Source organism: Pongo abelii, chromosome 9 (genome assembly GCF_028885655.2).
Source record: "Pongo abelii isolate AG06213 chromosome 9, NHGRI_mPonAbe1-v2.0_pri, whole genome shotgun sequence".
NCBI lineage: Eukaryota > Metazoa > Chordata > Mammalia > Primates > Hominidae > Pongo > Pongo abelii.
Window position 1 is genome coordinate 39080983 of NC_071994.2, and position 19728 is coordinate 39100710.

Genomic DNA, 19728 nt, shown 5'->3' on the forward strand with positions numbered 1-19728 from the left:
TTTGGTATTAGGCCAGGCATGGTGGCTCATGCCTATAATCCCAGTCCTTTGGGAGGCTGAGGTGGGATGATCACTTGAGCTCAGGAGTTCAAGACCAGCCTGGGCAACATAGAGAGACCTCATCTCTACTAAAAATAAAAAATTAGACAGGTGCATACCTGTAGTCCCAGCTATGTGAGAGGCTGAGGCAGAAGGGTCACTTGAGCCCAGGAAGCAGAGGCTGCAGTAAGCTATGATGGCATCACTGCACTCCAGCCCCGGCAACAGAGTGAAAACTTGTCTCCAATAAAAAAGATGGGTATTAAAATCATGCTAAATTCATAATGTTAACTGAAATAACTTTCCAAATTTACCATGGTCAGGATTAGTGTAAAAGGCATTGCTATGGCTGGGCGTGGTGGCTCACGCCTGTAATCCCAGCACTTTGGGAGGCCAAGGCGGGCGGATCGCGAGGTCAGGAGATCGAGACCATCTTGGCTAACACGGTGAAACCCCGTCTCTACTAAAAATACAAAAAATTAGCCAGGTGCCGTGACAAGCGCCTGTAGTCCCAGCTACTCAGGAGGCTGAGGCAGGAGAATGGCTTGAACCCAGGAGGCGGACCTTGCAGTAAGCCGAGATAGCGCCACTGCAGTCCGGCCTGGGCGAAAGAGCTAGACTCCGTCTCAAAAAAAAAAGGCTTTGCTTTTTCCTATTTTTTTTTAAGAATTAGATAACTGCAAATCCATTTGGTTAGGGTGCTGTTTTCTATATACTTCAGTTACTTTCTAATTTCTGTTATGGTAATGACATTCAAATTTTATAACTATTAATCAAGTTTTAATAATTTATATTTTATTAGGATATCATTCATTTCATCTAGGTTTTGCAAGTTACCGGAGAATTGCAGTTTTATTATCTTATGATGAACTTATCTTGTGTCTATGGTTGCTCTTCCCTCTCAATCTTAATCACACTTTTTGTCTCTAGAAATCAGACTCAAAAGTGATTTTGCTATTTTCAAAGACTGATCTCTTCTGATTTCTTCACCCTTTCAATTTTTTTCTTCTTTTTTTGTTTATAGTTTCCTTGATTCTAGCTTTTATCTGTATTAATTCCTTCTTCTTGGCTTACTCTGATTTGTTTCCTTGTTCTTATCTAATTTATTATGTTTGACAAAGAAATCATTTTGTCAATGAAGTAAAAAAAGTCTCAAGATTTGAGCCAAGGCAGTAATATTTAATAAAATGAGGCTAGGGATTAGAATACATGTCCCAGGTCTGTCCCCATAAAGTCGCTTATGCCTTTTAGCAAATCGCTTCATCTATCTGGCTAATAGTTTCCACATCTATAAACTGAAAAGAATATACAGCCTGATAGTTCCTGTTAGGTTAAAAAAAAAATTACACATGGTAAAATTTGTAAACTTTAAGCTACATTTGAGAAAGTAGGCTGTTTAAAGGAATAAGAGCCATTGAAATCACTGGATTGGGAATCACTGCCTTAAGAAACAACAATATCTTAGGAGAATTCAGTTTTTCTATGACAGTAAAGTATGACTGGCCCTCCTAAGTTACACTGCAGAAGACAGATAGATTTAAAATATTAAAAATTGGTACCATGTCATTAAACCATGTCTTCATATTATTCTTGGAAGAAATGAAATAATCTGGGGTCAAATGGTAGGTTTCAAGGACTCCATAAATCCTATGATCTTGTAAACAAAAGCTTATGTGTATTTATTTATAGTTTTATGGGGAGAGTTAATCATATTCATTAGATTTGCAAAGAGTTTGGGGCCAGAAAGAGGCTGTAAATACTATTCTAGATGACGAATTAAACTTTCTATTCTTAGTGTTTGATTAAACTTTTCCATGGTCATACTTTTGGAACTTCACCAAAGAAACCATTTTGTTGTTGAATAGCCACAACTAGTAAAAACTCTAGTCCACATCAAGTCAAAACTTCAACTTTTGATGTGAACTACAGTTCACACCAAGTCAAAATTACCTCTCAAATTCCCATCTATTTTCTTGACTCCAGTCTCTGATGAATGACAGAATAAAACAACTTCCCATTCCTGAAAACAGCCCTTTATGTATTTGGAGAGAGCCCTCTTAGCTCCAAGATATTTTTCTCTTTTAAAATGATGGCTTTAAACAACATACCATGTAAACTCTACTCTCTAATTCAAAATGTTTCTTTAAAGGCAGATGGTTTTACCACTCATTCATATAATATTTTATATTTTTAAAAAGTTCTTTAGTTATAGATCACTTTTTCTGATAGAAGGATGGATCACTCTAGATTTATTTGTGAATTTCAGAAAATTCAAAGGAAACAAGTATATTATGTTGATGTATATGTCCTTCTGAGTTCTACAGAATTCTCACATACTTATTTACTCTGCTAAATTCTTAGAAATAAACCCATAAAAATGTTTAAAAATTATTTTTTGACTATGAGTTATTGTCAAAATATTATTTGTGGATGGATTCCAAAACATTTTCAATCTTGTAGGTGGAAGACATTTTTGTATTTCTTTTTATGGATTCAGAAAGGATAACTGGAAAATAGCGTTACTTTAAGTGGTACTAAAAACATCACTTACATTAATTCTTTTTGGGGAAAAAAGGAGAAAATATTTACTGGAGTAAAATATAGCCCATGCAAAGCAGAACAAATTCCAAGGTGGTAAACCAAGCTCTGTAAAACTAAGAACCAAAATCAAATAAATATGCAAGGGTATTACTTACGGATACAACTCTGAAAGATGTTCAGCTAATGCATAAGCTGTCGGGTCTCTGTCCAAGGCATACAGAACAATATCTGACTCCTTCTGCAGAATGGCTTTTGTGTGCCCTCCCGAACCAAATGTCATATCTAGAAAAATCTAGCAAACACAGAAAAAGAAAATTACAACTTAGCACAAACAAAACTTATTCTTGACAACTATCTCAATTTCTAGAAGCACACAATGATTTTCAGAGTTGACAGTAAATAGGAAAATAATTACAATGGTTTTGCCTATAGTTGAATTTGTTACATGTGATATCTGGCTCAATTATGAATGATAAGTCTGAAAGAACTGATCAGACCATCAGTAAAATAACCTCTGACACAGACTGGCTAATTCAAGACAAATTTATATTTCTCTGTATAAGGTCAAACTGGTCACACTGTTGTGCCCCCAGCTCTCACTTCCCAGCATCCAGTTGGTAATAACATTTTCAATGATTTCTCATTTAGACATGGCTTACAATTAGTGCGGCTCATTTTATCTCAATTTCTCTTAATGCTTTCTATGAAAATGATACTCAAGAAGAGAAAGACAGAGAGAGAGAATAAACATCCCTAATAATAAATAGGCACAGGACAAATCAGATAAAATCCGGAAAACTGACAAACTTACAGATTATATCTGTAATAATAAAATAACAAATATGAACTGAGAAGAAAAAAAAAAAACGCTTTTCAAGTCAAAACACCTAGGGTAAATTCTAGGTTTGACACGAAGTATCTATGTCTTTGGGATAGTTACTTAAAGTCGCAAAATTCCAATGTCTTTAGCGTTTAAAAAAAAAATGAAGAAGAAAAGAAGATACCATCACCACCTGCCTAATTGTTAAGGTAAAATATCATTTCTCATGTAAATCAAAACACTTTTAAGAGTGAAACATTTGCCAGTAATAATTTTGCCAGGACAACAGGATAGGATGTACTTGAGTACACATCACTCAATGCTTGGATCATTCCAGATATACAGTATGGTTAATTGAATCTGAATCTATTTCTTGGCTATTTTATTTGGCCACACTCTAAAGAGAATAGTCACGTCACAGTTCAGCAAGAAACCAGACCTGGATCATAAGAAACATATGTGTGTACAAGTTATTTGACTGTGACTAGTTTGCAAGTCAAGACATTCTCCACATATTCCCTCAAAGTTATGCTCTTAGTTTAATGGGACCTTTCAGTAAACTTCATTGGTGTTATGAAAATAAAAACAATTACTCTAATAATATTGACTACAATGACAAATAACATAAGTCCATTGGCTAGATTTAAAAATATCTAAACATACAATTTTCTTAAAGTTCATGTGCATAGTACATAAGAAGGGAAATTCCTGTTATGGATTTGAATATATTTCCCTGCTCTGAATGTTTCCACTTATTTCAGGGACAGTGGTCAGAAACTGGGCACGCAATTATGCGTTGATTTTTTGGCTCCTATCTACCATGCTGAGTCCCATCCGCTGATCAAGTCCTCATAAAAGTTAGCCTGCTATTGAAAGAATAACATGGGGGAAATCTTCTGATCAAAATTGGAGGATGGACATAAAATATAAAAAGATGTAAATGTGGTGAAAATGTACAAGCATTGCTTTTTAACACAAATGTTGTAGTGTGACTTAACTTTGTACTTCTATCACTATCACCATAAAAGGCATGGCTAAACATATTCTTCACCATTTTATTTTTTTTTTTTTTTTTTTTTTTCTTTTATTATTATTATTATTATACTTTAGGTTTTATGGTACATGTGCGCAATGTGCAGGTAAGTTACATATGTATACATGTGCCATGCTGGTGCGCTGCACCCACCAACTCGTCATCTAGCATTAGGTATATCTCCCAGTGCTATCCCTCCCCCCTCCCCCCACCCCACAACAGTCCCCAGAGTGTGATGTTCCCCTTCCTGTGTCCATGTGTTCTCATTGTTCAATTCCCACCTATGAGTGAGAATATGCGGTGTTTGGTTTTTTGTTCTTGCGATAGTTTACTGAGAATGATGATTTCCAATTTCATCCATGTCCCTACAAAGGACGTGAACTCATCATTTTTTATGGCTGCATAGTATTCCATGGTGTATATGTGCCACATTTTCTTAATCCAGTCTATCATTGTTGGACATTTGGGTTGGTTCCAAGTCTTTGCTATTGTGAATAATGCCGCAATAAACATACGTGTGCATGTGTCTTTATAGCAGCATGATTTATAGTCCTTTGGGTATATACCCAGTAATGGGATGGCTGGGTCGAATGGAATTTCTAGTTCTAGATCCCTGAGGAATCGCCACACTGACTTCCACAAGGGTTGAACTAGTTTACAGTCCCACCAACAGTGTAAAAGTGTTCCTATTTCTCCACATCCTCTCCAGCACCTGTTGTTTCCTGACTTTTTAATGATTGCCATTCTAACTGGTGTGAGATGGTATCTCATTGTGGTTTTGATTTGCATTTCTCTGATGGCCAGTGATGGTGAGCATTTTTTCATGTGTTTTTTGGCTGCATAAATGTCTTCTTTTGAGAAGTGTCTGTTCATGTCCTTCGCCCACTTTTTGATGGGGTTGTTTGTTTTTTTCTTGTAAATTTGTTGGAGTTCATTGTAGATTCTGGATATTAGCCCTTTGTCAGATGAGTAGGTTGCGAAAATTTTCTCCCATTTTGTAGGTTGCCTGTTCACTCTGATGGTAGTCTCTTTTGCTGTGCAGAAGCTCTTGAGTTTAATTAGATCCCATTTGTCAATTTTGGCTTTTGTTGCCATTGCTTTTGGTGTTTTAGACATGAAGTCCTTGCCCATGCCTATGTCCTGAATGGTAATGCCTAGGTTTTCTTCTAGGGTTTTTATGGTTTTAGGTCTAACATTTAAGTCTTTAATCCATCTTGAATTAATTTTTGTATAAGGTGTAAGGAAGGGATCCAGTTTCAGCTTTCTACATATAGCTAGCCAGTTTTCCCAGCACCATTTATTAAATAGGGAATCCTTTCCCCATTTCTTGTTTTTGTCAGGTTTGTCAAAGATCAGATACTTGTAGATATGTGGCATTATTTCTGACGGCTCTGTTCTGTTCCATTGATCTATATCTCTGTTTTGGTACCAGTACCATGCTGTTTTGGTTACTGTAGCCTTGTAGTATAGTTTGAAGTCAGGTAGTGTGATGCCTCCAGCTTTGTTCTTTTGGCTTAGGATTGACTTGGCAATGCGGGCTCTTTTTTGGTTCCATATGAACTTTAAAGTAGTTTTTTCCAATTCTGTGAAGAAAGTCATTGGTAGCTTGATGGGGATGGCATTGAATCTGTAAATTACCTTGGGAAGGATGGCCATTTTCATGATATTGATTCTTCCTACCCATGAGCATGGACTGTTCTTCCATTTGTTTGTATCCTCTTTTATTTCCTTGAGCAGTGGTTTGTAGTTCTCCTTGAAGAGGTCTTTCACATCCCTTGTAAGTTGGATTCCTAGGTATTTTATTCTCTTTGAAGCAATTGTGAATGGGAGTTCACTCATGATTTGGCTCTCTGTTTGTCTGTTATTGATGTATAAGAATGCTTGTGATTTTTGCACATTGATTTTGTATCCTGAGACTTTGCTGAAGTTGCTTATCAGCTTAAGGAGATTTTGGGCTGAGACAATGGGGTTTTCTAGATATACTATCATGTCATCTGCAAACAGGGACAATTTGACTTCCTCTTTCCCTAATTGAATACCCTTGATTTCCTTCTCCTGCCTAATTGCCCTGGCCAGAACTTCCAACACTATGTTGAATAGAAGTGTTCTTCACCATTTTAAACAATATCTTTTTATTTTTAGAAACACTTTAATCTCAAGATCAAATAATTTCCTTTGCCAGTCACTTATTTTATACATCTATGAATTGGTAAAAATCTTCCACTATACATTAAATCAATTTGAAAATTTTAAGAAGTTCAACATAATTTAACCAAAGAATTTTTTCCCAGGCAAAATTATAAACTACTTCCTTGTCATGGGATCAATACCTAGCCTTGCTATAACTCCGGATTTAAACTAAAAGTAGATTAAATAAAACAATTTAGATATGATTACCCTTATTCTGAGACAAGAAAGTCCCAATCAATATTTAAAGAAAAATCATCATCATTAGCATATTCTGAAAAATGTGAGTGATTATAATTTACATGATTATTTTTAATATATCATGATTATGCCCTTGTAGATGTACGGACACTCAAGAAAGTCTCCAGAGGGGGAAAAAAATCTATTAACTACCAGTCAAGTGTAACACAGAAAGCAAAAAGTGGCAGACAAATGGAATTTATGAAACTAGAAGGGAAACCCATCATATGTCCTGAGTTAATACGTGATTGGAGCCATCAATTCTCATTTTTACAATTCTAATATTCATTGTTCATCACATGTAATAGTGACATCTAGGCCTCATGAGTCAACCAGCACCACAATTGAAAAGGGAGCCAATTAGTTTACCCCTTCTTCTAGGTCATTAACATAAGACCACAGTTTAAAATCTGTATGAGTTGCAAATAAAAAAAGCAACTGGTCAATTTTTGTGGTTAACAAAGAAATGCACAAGAACAAATAAATCTGAATGTTTCAAGGTAACCCTTCTATGGATCTCATCTATACATATATTTCAAATGTGTATTTTGTGTGCCATACATGGAACTTCTTCTTTGAAATTACCTGATAAAATTTATCTATAAAACAAAACTCACATTTTAATACTAAGTTTATTCTGGTTATTTCACTGACAACCTGTATAACCCTAAACAAATCACTTGAATTCTTTAAGCCTCAATTGTTTCATCTAAGAATAAATGGGAATAAAAAGTACCCATTTATCTCACAGAGATTTATAAAGATTACCTTATATCATCATTACAATCATGAAGGATATGTCATTAGATGTTATATACACAACATTTTACAAACTAAGACTGCACTAAACTAGTAAGTGGCAAATGCAGGAATTGAATAGAGATGAATCTGGGCTTAAAACCTGGGTTCTTTCACATACCTCTCTGCATCTTATTAAGTCATGAAGTCTGTATCTGCATATTGCTTTATGGTTTACCAAGCATCAATGTTTTCCTACTCGGTCTAACAAATGCTCCATGAGGGAATTAGACAACTAGCATTATATCCATTTTTACAAAAAAAAAAAAAAAAAAAGGAAAACTCAGGTGCAGAGAGAAAATGTGACTTGATTAAGATCCTATTACTAGTAAGTGAGGGGAAGTGAACTCTAAACTAGGTCTCGCCAACACTAAATTCTCTGCTCTTTCTGAAGAGGAAGAAAAGGCAAGAGTGATAGAACAAAAAATGTAAGACATAATTGGGGTTCAGAATCAAAATGAAAGTGAATTAAAGTAAAAAATATACAAACCAGCATTTGAGGAAAATGATTCCTGATTTCTACAATCCCCCAACTTCACCTCCAACTTAATATGGCAGCATCAGTGCAAAACAGTAGGTGCTAAGTAATGTGATATGAATAAAGGAGCTCAGCCTCCCAAGGTAACTATGTTAAAGGTAGCAATTTTCATTTGTGCATTTGAGTCTAGAAACATTCTTCAAAATATAAGACTCATTACCACAGGACCATATAAAGTAGTTATAATTCAGTTCAAAATGTCCAACTTTTTAGAGTCATTTAACATCAATGTATTCCTAATATTGCCAATTGATTAATGAATAGATCTCTTCTAGAACACAAATAATGATCTGTTATTAACTCTTTTGCACCATGTTTTTATGTGCTGATCACTCTCCTTCACATTTGAAATGAGAATATAAGCTTTTCTTATGTTAGGCCAGTTCTTTTTAATCAAATACAACTAAATGTCATTTTATCCCCAATGTTCTTCAAATATGGACAGACACAGACACTATATTTCACAGGTCAAAAGGACATAACAGACTATTCCAATCCCTCCTTTTACTTATGAGGAAACCAAGGCCTGGAGAGGTTACCTGGTCACTAGTTGGGGCAAAGCTAATAGTAAAATGTAGATCCTATGTCCTTTCCACATCATGTCGTAAACTTCCCCACTGAAATTACATAAGCACATTGAAATAAAAACAACTGTTTCTTCAAAAAGTTTTCTCTTTCTTAATATGAAGATAGATACATATGGAAACATTGTTCCTATACAATGATTCCTCCAATACAGTTAAAAACAACGAGTGTTCTACCAATCTAATTTTTTAAGTCTTTTAATTCAAACCTAATTAAGTCTCCAAGAAAGACAATTATTTTGTATATGGTTTAGTATAAATGTCCACCTATTATCTGTACCAGTTACTGATGAAGACTGACTTACTGCCAAGTTAGAGATTCCAATTTGATTTTGAAATTTAAAAATGATTTTTAAAATCATAGACTCATAGGTGGTTAGAGCAATCAGGACCCATGGAAATAATGCACACTTAATTCCTTTATTGTACATACTGTTCCACTTTTCTAAAGAATACATAGTTCTATACTTTCATACCTCTCAAATTTGATATCCTTTAAGACTCATCTCAGACTCCTCTCTGGAGTTGGAGATTGACAGAAATCAAGGCATTTGCCCAAGATCATCTTGCAGAGACTAGATAATTATTTATTTTTTTCAATCCAATCATGCTAATCATTGAAATTTTCACACTGTAACAACACTGTCGAAAATGAACATGAAAACGTTTTTAGCCATAAACAGTATGAGGACAGATCTTAAAATTTCATTTTCCTAATGTTGCTTAGTCATTTTCAATCTGCGGAAGATTTTTAATAGTAAGTTCCCATCTTAATTTGGAAACAATATGGCTTGACTTCACTTTAAAACTTCATCCTATGAATCTTTTATGGCAATTGCCAATTTTGAATTTTTAGAATTAAAATGCTTTTGAAAAAATTTTAGTTAAACTTCACCTATTTGCAACTAGTTTCATTTTGGAGTACTGAAATGTGCCAAGCACATGCTGAACTATATGGATTTTCTTTTCAGGAGGTAATTTAAAATATTGGGCATTAATTAATCATCTGTATATTTATTGAGCATTCAGTATAGAAGAGACGATAACAGGTAGATATTACGTTATAGGCCTTCCTGTCTTGTGAGGGACTTTAGACATGCAAACAAACAGCTATAAGTCTAGTTAAAAAAAAAAATCAGCAATGTAAGAAAGATATACATAGCATTCCATAAGGAGTCAAAAACCAGAAATTTATTCCAGTCAGTGGCAAGATGGACTAAACTGGAGGAGGGTACAATTCAATTGATCTTTGAATGCTAAGCAGAACTCAGAGTTCATCCTATCTTCTCACTCTCCCATATACTCCAAACCCAGCTGGTTACCAAATTCTGTTGATTTACCATGTCTTGAATATTTCCACTCCCACTTTAATTTAGGCCCCCATATTCCCATGCTTTACTACTGAAATATGCACACAATTGATACCAATTCCTCTAATCTCACTTCTAATTTTTCTTACTACACTGTTAACAGGCTACCCTATCTTACATAAAATTTTAGCATGTCACATCTGCATTTAAACCCCCTCAATGGCTCTCCAAAGCTACAGGATAGAGTCTAAACTTCTAGGCATAATGGGTAATATTCTTCATATTCTGGCCTTCGCATTTCTTTTCAATATCATCTCCCACTACTCTAAAAAATGAATTTTACAACATATTTTCTAGCCATACAGAATATATGAAATTGTCAAACATGCCAAGATGTCTCATGTCTTCTCTCCCATTTTTGCCTTGTTCCATCTTTGTCAAATTTTATTCTCAAACAATGATGACAGTCCTAATATATCCACAGCATTGTTCTAAAAACTAGAAATACAACAGTGGGCCAAAGTAGATATGGTCTCTGATCTCATATAGTGATCCCCCAGAAATACAAACTACCATCAGAGATTACTATAAACACCTCTACACAAATAAACTAGAAAATGTAGAAGAAACAGATAAATTCCTGGACACACACACACACACACGCTCCCAAGACTAAACCAGGAAGAAGTCAAGTCCCTGAAAAGACCAACTGCCTCTGAAATTGAGGCAGTAATTAATAGCCTACCAACCAAAAGAAGCCCAGGACCAGATGGGTTCACAGTCAAACTCTACCAGAGGTATAAAGAGGAGCTGGTACCATTCCTTCTGAAACTATTATAAACAAGTGAAAAGTTGGGACTCCTCTCTAACTCACTTTATGAAGCCAGCATCATCCTGATATCAAAACAGGGCAGAGAAAAGAAAACTTCAGGCCAATATCCCTGATGAACATTGATGCTAAAATCCTCGATAAAATACTGGCAAACCGAATCCAGCAGCACATCAAAAAACTTGACCACCACGATCAAGTTGGCTTCATCCCTGGGACGTAAGGCTGGTTCAACGTAATCCATCACGTAAACAGAACCAGTGACAAAAACCACATGATTATCTCAATAGACGCAGAAAAGGCCTTTAATAAAATTCAACATCGCTTCATGTTAAAAACTCTCAATAAACTGTAGTGATGGAATATATCTCAAAATAATAACAGCTATTTATGACAAACCCACAGCCAACATCATATTGAATGGGCAAAAGCTGGAAGCATTCCCTTTGAAAACCAGTACAAGACAACAAGATAAGGATGCCCTCTCTCACCACTCCTATTCAACATAGTATTGGAAGTTCTGCAGGGCAATCAGGCAAGAGAAAGAAATAAAGGGGATTCAAGTAGGAAGAGAAGAAATCAATTTGTCTCTGTTTGAAGATGACACGACTTTATATTTAGAAAACCCCATCATCCCAGCACCAAAACTCAAGCTGATAAGCAATTTCAGCAAAGCATCAGGATACAAAATCAATGTGCAAAAATCACAAGCATTCCTTTACACCAACACCAGACAAGCAGAGAGCCAAATCATTAACGAACTCCCATTCACAGTCACTACAAAGACAATAAAATACCTAGGAATACAGATAAAAATAATTTTTTAAGGACAAAAAAAAATTTTACTTCTCACAATATTAGATGGCTGGTAGGGTGTGAGAAAATAGTGATGACCTGAAGGCTTCCACTAGCGTAAAGCACTCAGTTAAGTAGAAACAACAGGTTGAATGGGCATCAGGAATGAAGAGTAATAATACTCTTCATGTATGTTACATTTATGTATGTTACATTTATGGAAGCTTATTTTATGACAAGCACAATGCTAAACATTTTACCATTCATTCATTTTATATATAGGCATAAAAACACAGACATACACACTTTCAGTTAATTAAGTAATTCTCAAAGCTGTACTCTGAGGTAAGTCACTATTATTATCATCACTATTTTACAAAGAAAGGGAGGTTTAGGAAGAGTTAGGTAAATTGTTTGAGGAACAGCTAATGAATGGCAGAGATGGATTTCAAAAACAATTCTGTCTCCTGCCCACCTGCACAATTACCTACTTTGCTTCTTCATAGAAGTAGAATAAATTAGATGTGGTGAGTGGAGAAGTGAAATAAAAAATAATCGCAAAACATGCCATCTGGATAACTTGGAAGATAACAGATACAATTTACTATGCAATTACTATGCACCAGCACTCACTATGATAAACCCTTTAAAAAGTCAACTTTGGGAGGCCGAGGCAGGTGGATCATCTGAGGTCAGGAGTTCGAGACCAGCCTGACCAACATGGTGAAACCCCGTCTCTACTAAAAATACAAAAAATTACCCAGGCATGGTGGCAGGCGCCTGTAATCCCAGCTACTCAGGAGGCTGGGGCAGCAGAATCGCTTGATCCTGGGAGGAGGAGGTTGCAGTGAGCCGAGATCATGCCATTGCACACCAGCCTGGGCGACAAGAGCGAGACTCCATCTCAAAAAGAAAAATAAAAGCCAACTTAATTTAATTCTTACAACAGCCTGCAAGATGGATAATGTAATCCCATTTTACAGATGAGTATATTGGAGCCATTTACTTCAAAAAACATGACTTGATAGCACAATTAGAGATAGGTGCAGAAATAAGCATTTTTTTCCCTACCTTCCATATCTCCCTCCCAGCTGCCACCTCCCAATTAGTGTTACACTGGCCAAGAAGCAAATTCTTACTCCAGAAGAGAGAAAATTAAGAGCGTTAAAAAATACAGGCATTTTAAGACAGAAAACCAGGCATTTTAAGAGAAACCTCTTACAGAGGTTTAAGAATTTCATGTGGGAATAGAATAATTATTTATAGTAAACTTGGAACAGTGAAGTGAAGGGATTGCTGGGTAGAGATTTTGAAGAGAATCTACAAATATAAGAAAAATTGATATCTACTAATGTAAGAGGGCTAACTATAACAGCATTAATCCACAGTAAGATCAAGAAGGTTGCTTTGTAACAATGCTTAAAAACACTAAGTTCTAAGTATACTTTTAAAAGATCATCCTAATCAAAAACATTGATTCATGTAAAAAACAAAAAAATAAATTAAATTACCTTCACTATATGTACAATTCATGGGATTCAGCCTTTGGGAATATTGCGCCTCCAAACAAGGTCAACCTGGCACATATTTGACAAGAGAGGCATGCTCCTTTGACATAATTAGTAAGGTCAATGTTAAGAGGGGGATGAGCTAGTATGACAAGTTTATTTGGATATTAAAAAAAAATCACTAAAAAGAGTTCATAACGCCCCTGAAATGTTTGTAATTGCTAAGGCAAGCTATTGTTCTACCATTGTGTGCTGAATCACTCAACACAATATCACTGACTTCTCTAAGGCTTTGCATGTTTTCTGTCTAACGTGTCGACAACTAGAAATCTGTCACATTTGATATATTTGTTAAACCTGAAATAAATTAGAACATGTAACTGTGAACACAGAAGTCCAATCTTATAGTTAGCATTTTTTAACAAACATTTCTCCTACCAAATCCCTTGATTTATTATTGTCTTGTGAAGCTCTGTCAAGTATCTGTCTGCTAACACTTACTTTGTTTTATTGGTAACTATTATATGGGCTTATACAAAAGGGAAAAAACTCTCAGAAGCACATAAAAGTTTTACCACAAACAAAACAATTAATGCATTGCAATAAATTTATATCTCTTCCCATTTTATCAGAAGTATTGGTGTTACTATGATGACTCATTCTGCCTAATTCTGCAAATGTTTCCTCTTGTAGCTTAAATCCTTTCCTATTTACAAAATAAATCTTTACTTGTCATAAAAGTAAAATTTATTTTCTCTTCTTTTAAAGTATGTCCTTCAATTACATTAAATAATTGGAGTATTTGTCATTCTTTGTGATAAACAGCTTTCACTCTTATGTGTAACATAGGATGTATTTAATCATAGTCCAAGTCACATACAACAGGACTGTCACTTAATCTATTTGCAGATAGAATGGCTAAATGAACACAAGTAGCTAATCTCAAAAATCTAATTTCACAGAGGTCTCTGTCCAAGACAATGCCAATCTGTCAGCATCTTTTTTAAAAAGACAAATAGTTTTTATCTACATTATCAAGAAATCCACATAACCCATACTGGACAAACGCCAATGAACATACTAACTACTAAGAATGCTGGAGAGGTACTTTCTTTAAAGAATTACTAAATATGTAGATTGTTTATAGTATTTGGAAAAACAATGTGAAAACAAAGAAATACTGAGCTCTTTAATCAATGTGTTCAGCAAATGCTCTTTTCAAAAAAATTTTTTTTGGCACAAGTCATTTTAGTGATGGCAGTTTCAACATGGTTCTAATATTAAATTCTTCTCATAAGCAATAATTAAATTAAAAGAAATGATGGTTTTAGGTCTAACGTTTAAGTCTTTAATCCATCTTGAATTAATTTTTGTATAAGGTGTAAGGAAGGGATCCAGTTTCAGCTTTCTACATATGGCTAGCCAGTTTTCCCAGCACCATTTATTAAATAGGGAATCCTTTCCCCATAGCTTGTTTTTCTCAGGTTTGTCAAAGATCAGATAGTTGTAGATATGTGGCGTTATTTCTGAGGGCTCTCTTCTGTTCCATTGATCTATGTCTCTGTTTTGGTACCAGTACCATGCTGTTTTGGTTACTGTAGCCTTGTAGTATAGTTTGAAGTCAGGTAGCATGATGTCTCCAGCTTTGTTCTTTTGGCTTAGGATTGACTTGGCGATGCGGGCTCTTTTTTGGTTCCATATGAACTTTAAAGTAGTTTTTTCCAATTCTGTGAAGAAAGTCATTGGTAGACCTAAAACCATAAAAACCCTAGAAGAAAACCTAGGCATTACCATTCAGGACATAGGCATGGGCAAGGACTTCATGTCTAAAACACCAAAAGCAATGGCAACAAAAGCCAAAATTGACAAATGGGATCTAATTAAACTCAAGAGCTTCTGCACAGCAAAAGAAACTACCATCAGAGTCAACAGGCAACCTACAAAATGGGAGAAAATTTTCGCAACCTACTCATCTGGCAAAGGGCTAATATCCAGAATCTACAATGAACTCCAACAAATTTACAAGAAAAAAACAAACAACCCCATCAAAAAGTGGGCAAAGGATATGAACAGACACTTTTCAAAAGAAGACATTTATGCAGCCAAAAGAAACATGAAAAAATGCTCATCATCACTGGCCATCAGAGAAATGCAAATCAAAACCACAATGAGATACCATCTCACACCAGTTAGAATGGCGATCATTAAAAAGTCAGGAAACAACAGGTGTTGGAGAGGATGTGGAGAAATAGGAACACTTTTACACTGTTGGTGGGAATGTAAACTAGTTCAACCATTGTGGAAGTCAGTGTGGCGATTCCTCAGGGATCTAGAACTAGAAATACCATTTCACCCAGCCATCCCATTACTGGGTATATACCCAAAGGACTATAAATCATGCTGCTATAAAGACACACGCACACGTATGTTTATTGTGGCACTATTCACAATAGCAAAGACTTGGAACCAACCCAAATGTCCAACAATGATAGACTGGATTAAGAAAATGTGGCACATATACACCATGGAATACTATGCAGCCATCAAAAATGATGAGTTCATGTCCTTTGTAGGGACATGGATGAAATCGGAAATCATCATTCTCAGTAAACTATCGCAAGGACAAAAAACCAAACACCGCATGTTCTCACTCATAGATGGGAATTGAACAAGGAGAACACATGGACACAGGAAGGGGAACATCACACTCTGGGGACTGTTGTGGGGTGGGGGGAGGGGGGAGGGCTAGCATTAGGAGATATACCTAATGCTAAATGACGAGTTAATGGGTGCAGCACACCAGCATGGCACATGTATACGTATGTAACTAACCTGCACATTGTGCACATGTACCCCAAAACTTAAAGTATAAAAAAAAAAAAAAAAAAAGATGGTAAGATTTTCTATGACTTGGCCTCCAAGTAACATTAATTTTACACAAATCAAAGCAGATCAACACATACAAGTGTTGGTGTACAACCCAGAGTGTCTATGTGTGCATGTGCAAACATGCATGTACAATTACATATATGCACATACGTGCATATTGCAGGGAGAAATAGAAACTTACATATTCCTGAAAATGTTTAAACATGTGACTTCAGATAGCACAAGTTTCAGACATAGAAAAGGCTATACTATACCACCAGGAAATCCTTGTTAGGCAAGTTACTTAACTTCTCTGAGCCTCACTTTCCTCCTGTGTAAATGGAAATAAATACACCATCCTAGTCCACATCACCAGGAAATTGGGATATGCAAATAAGACAATACACATGAACGAAATGTGAAAAAAGTAGTGCCATATAAATAAATAATATTATTAAATGGATTTTAATCAAGAAAATAATTATTCACAAAGGCCTAAATTCCAAAAAATTTTATGCTAAATCTTAAAGTAATTTAGCAATACAAAAGATATTTTATGGCTTCTTAATTTGAATAAACAGTAATAGAACCTTTGGATGACAGAAGGTCTTTTAAAAAGGAGACCCTCGATAATACATTTCCAACAGGAGAAATTTCGAAGAACTTAAAATTCAATATAAATTACCATTGTATATCAGAACTACGGCAAAATTAGTCCAACTATGCTGTGTTTCTTAAAACTAAGAAAACGACTTTGAATTAACTTTCATTCAAGCCCAAACTGAAAAAAAAAGCTTAACAGATGATTTTTTAAATGCTCTTTAAAAATATATTTTCAAAATGTAAATATTATTACTTTTCTTTCTCGGATACTAATACTTAAAAAGACTTTAGTATTGCTCTTTAAAATTTTATCACACCACTAATCATAGTTTGGAATTTGTAAACAACTCCATGGAGGGACAACAAATCGAACAATAGGCCAATTTAACTATATTGGTACTCTGACATATTACTAGAAACAGGCATTTGAAATATCTCAATTTTTTACTGACCAGAAAGACTTTATACAACTTTCAAAGTGGCCAGTTGACTTAAATGAAGTAATATTCATACTAAGATCAATTAATTACTTTAACAGTAAAATTGTTCTTATGTCAGTCTCCTCCTTTAAAAAAAAAAGTCTTTCTTAAGAGGGAATCAAACTATTTGTTTGCCAATTATATGATCTTATATACAGAAAAACCTAAAGTATCCTTCAAAAGATCCCTAGATTTGATAAATGAATTCAATAGTCTCAGGTTACAAAATCAATGTATATACATCAGCAGCACTGCTGTACACCAATAAGCTGAGAATTAAATGAAGAACTCAATCCCTTTTACAACAGCTGCAAAAAAAAAACAAAAACAAAGAAACTTGATATATTAACCAAGGAGGTGAAATATCTCTATAAGGTGAACTACAAAACACTGCTGAAAGAAATCACAGATGACACACACAAACGGAAATACATCCTACGTTCATGGATTGGAAGAATCAATATCATGAACATGACCATACTGCCCAAAGTAATCTATATATTAAATGCAATTGCTATCAAAATACTGTTATTCATCATAGAATTAGAAAAAACAATCCTAAAATTCATATGGAACCAATAAAGATCCCGAATAGTCAAAACAATCCTAAACAAAAAGAACATATCTAGAGGCAACACATTACTTGAATTTCAGTTATATTATAAGGCTATAGTAACTAAAACAGCATGATATTGGTGTAAAAGTAGAAACACAGACCACTGGAACAGAATAGAGAACCCAGATGTCAAGCCAAGTACTTAACAACCAACTAATCTTCAACTAAGCAGACAAAAACATAAAATGGGGAAAGGAGCACCCTATTCAAGAAATGGTGTTGTGAAAATTGGAAAGACACATGTAGAAAAATGAAACTGGATCCCTATTTCATTTCAGACCAACTCAAGACAGATTAAAGACTTAAATCTACGACCTGAAACCATAAAAATTCTAGAAGAAAACCTAAGAAAAATTCCTCTGGACATCAGCCTAGGCAAAGAATTTATAACGAAGAATCCAAAAGCAAATTAACAAAAGCAAAAATAAATAAATGAGACCTAACTAAACCAAAATGCTTCTGCACAGTAAAAGAAAAAATCATCAGAGTAAACAGACAACCTACAGAAAGACAGAAAATATGTGCAAATTATGCCTCCAACAAAGGACTAACATCCAGAATCCACACGGAACTCAAACAAATCAGCAAGAAAAGAAAAATCCCATTAAAATGCAGGCAAATATCATGAATAGATTATTTCTCAAAAGATGATATACAAATGGCCAACAAACAGAAAAAAATGCTCAACATCACTAATCATCAGGGAAATGCAAATTAAAATTACAATGAGATACCACCTTACCCCAGCCAGAACAGCATTATTATAAAGTCAAAAAACAATAGATGCTAGTGTGAATGTGTGGAAAAGGGAAAACTTATACACTGCTGGTGGAAATGTAAATTAGTATAACCCTTATGGAAAACAGCATGGAGATTTCTCAAAGAAGTAAAAGTAGATCTACCATTCTATTCAGCAATCCTACTACTGGGTATCTACCTAAAGGAAAAGAAATCATTGTATCACAACAATACCCACAAAAAGGATACCTACATGCATACGTTTATTGCAGTACAATTCGCAATTTCAAAGATAGGAAATCAACCTAAATGCTCATCAACCAAAGAGTGGATAAAGAAAATGTGGTATATATACCATGGAATACCACTCAACCAAAAAAAAAAAATGAAGAAAAAAATGTCTTTTGCAGCAACTTGGATGGAATTGGAGATCATTATTCTAAGTAAAGTAACTCCGGAATGGAAAACCAAATACTCCATATTCTCCCTTATAAAGGGAGCTAAGCTGTGGGTGCATAAAGGCAGACAGAGTGGTATAATGAACACTGGAAACTCAGAAGACGGAGGTTAGGAGGGGGGTGGGGGTTGAAAAAAAAGAACCTATTGGGGCACAAGGTACATCTATCACCAGGTGATAGCTACACTAAACTCTGAGACTTCACCACTATACAATTCATCCACGTAGACAAAAACCACTTGTACCCCTAAAGCTAGTGAAATAATTTTTTTTAATCTTTCTTTCTGACAGTGGTCAAAAAATTTAAAAATAAAATAATCTTGTATTTTTTTCTTTTTCAACAAAGATATATTTGCCTTATTAAAAAATGTATTGTCTTCTATGAAGTTAAACTCATCTACATATGTCATCAGCTTGGTCACAGTTCTGTTATCTTGATAGTTTCAACCACAGAATGAAAGAAAATAGCCAGGCATGGTGGCTCATGCTTGTAATTGCAGCACTTTGGGAGGCCAAGGCAGGTGGATCACCTGAGGTCAGGAGTTGGAGACCAGCCTGACCAATATGGTAAAACTCCATCTCTACTAAAAATACTAAAAATTAGCCAGACATGGTGGCAGATGCCTGTAATCCCACTACTCGGGAGGCTGTAGCAGGAGAATTGCTTGAACCCAGGAGGTAGAGGTTGCTGTGAGCTGAGATCGCACCATTGCACTTCAGCACGGGCAACAAGAGCAAAACTCCA

At 35.1% G+C, this 19728-nt stretch overlaps 1 protein-coding gene across 1 annotated transcript in view; it reads right to left on the minus strand.

The window, feature by feature from the left end:
• METTL15 (methyltransferase 15, mitochondrial 12S rRNA N4-cytidine) overlaps positions 1–19728 on the minus strand; it is a gene marked incomplete at its 5' end in the record, with an annotated part of 233965 nt that overhangs the window by 117159 nt on the left and 97078 nt on the right. The window contains 1 exon segment of the mRNA NM_001133215.1: positions 2736–2872. Within this exon segment, the coding sequence (NP_001126687.1) occupies positions 2736–2872 (137 nt within the window).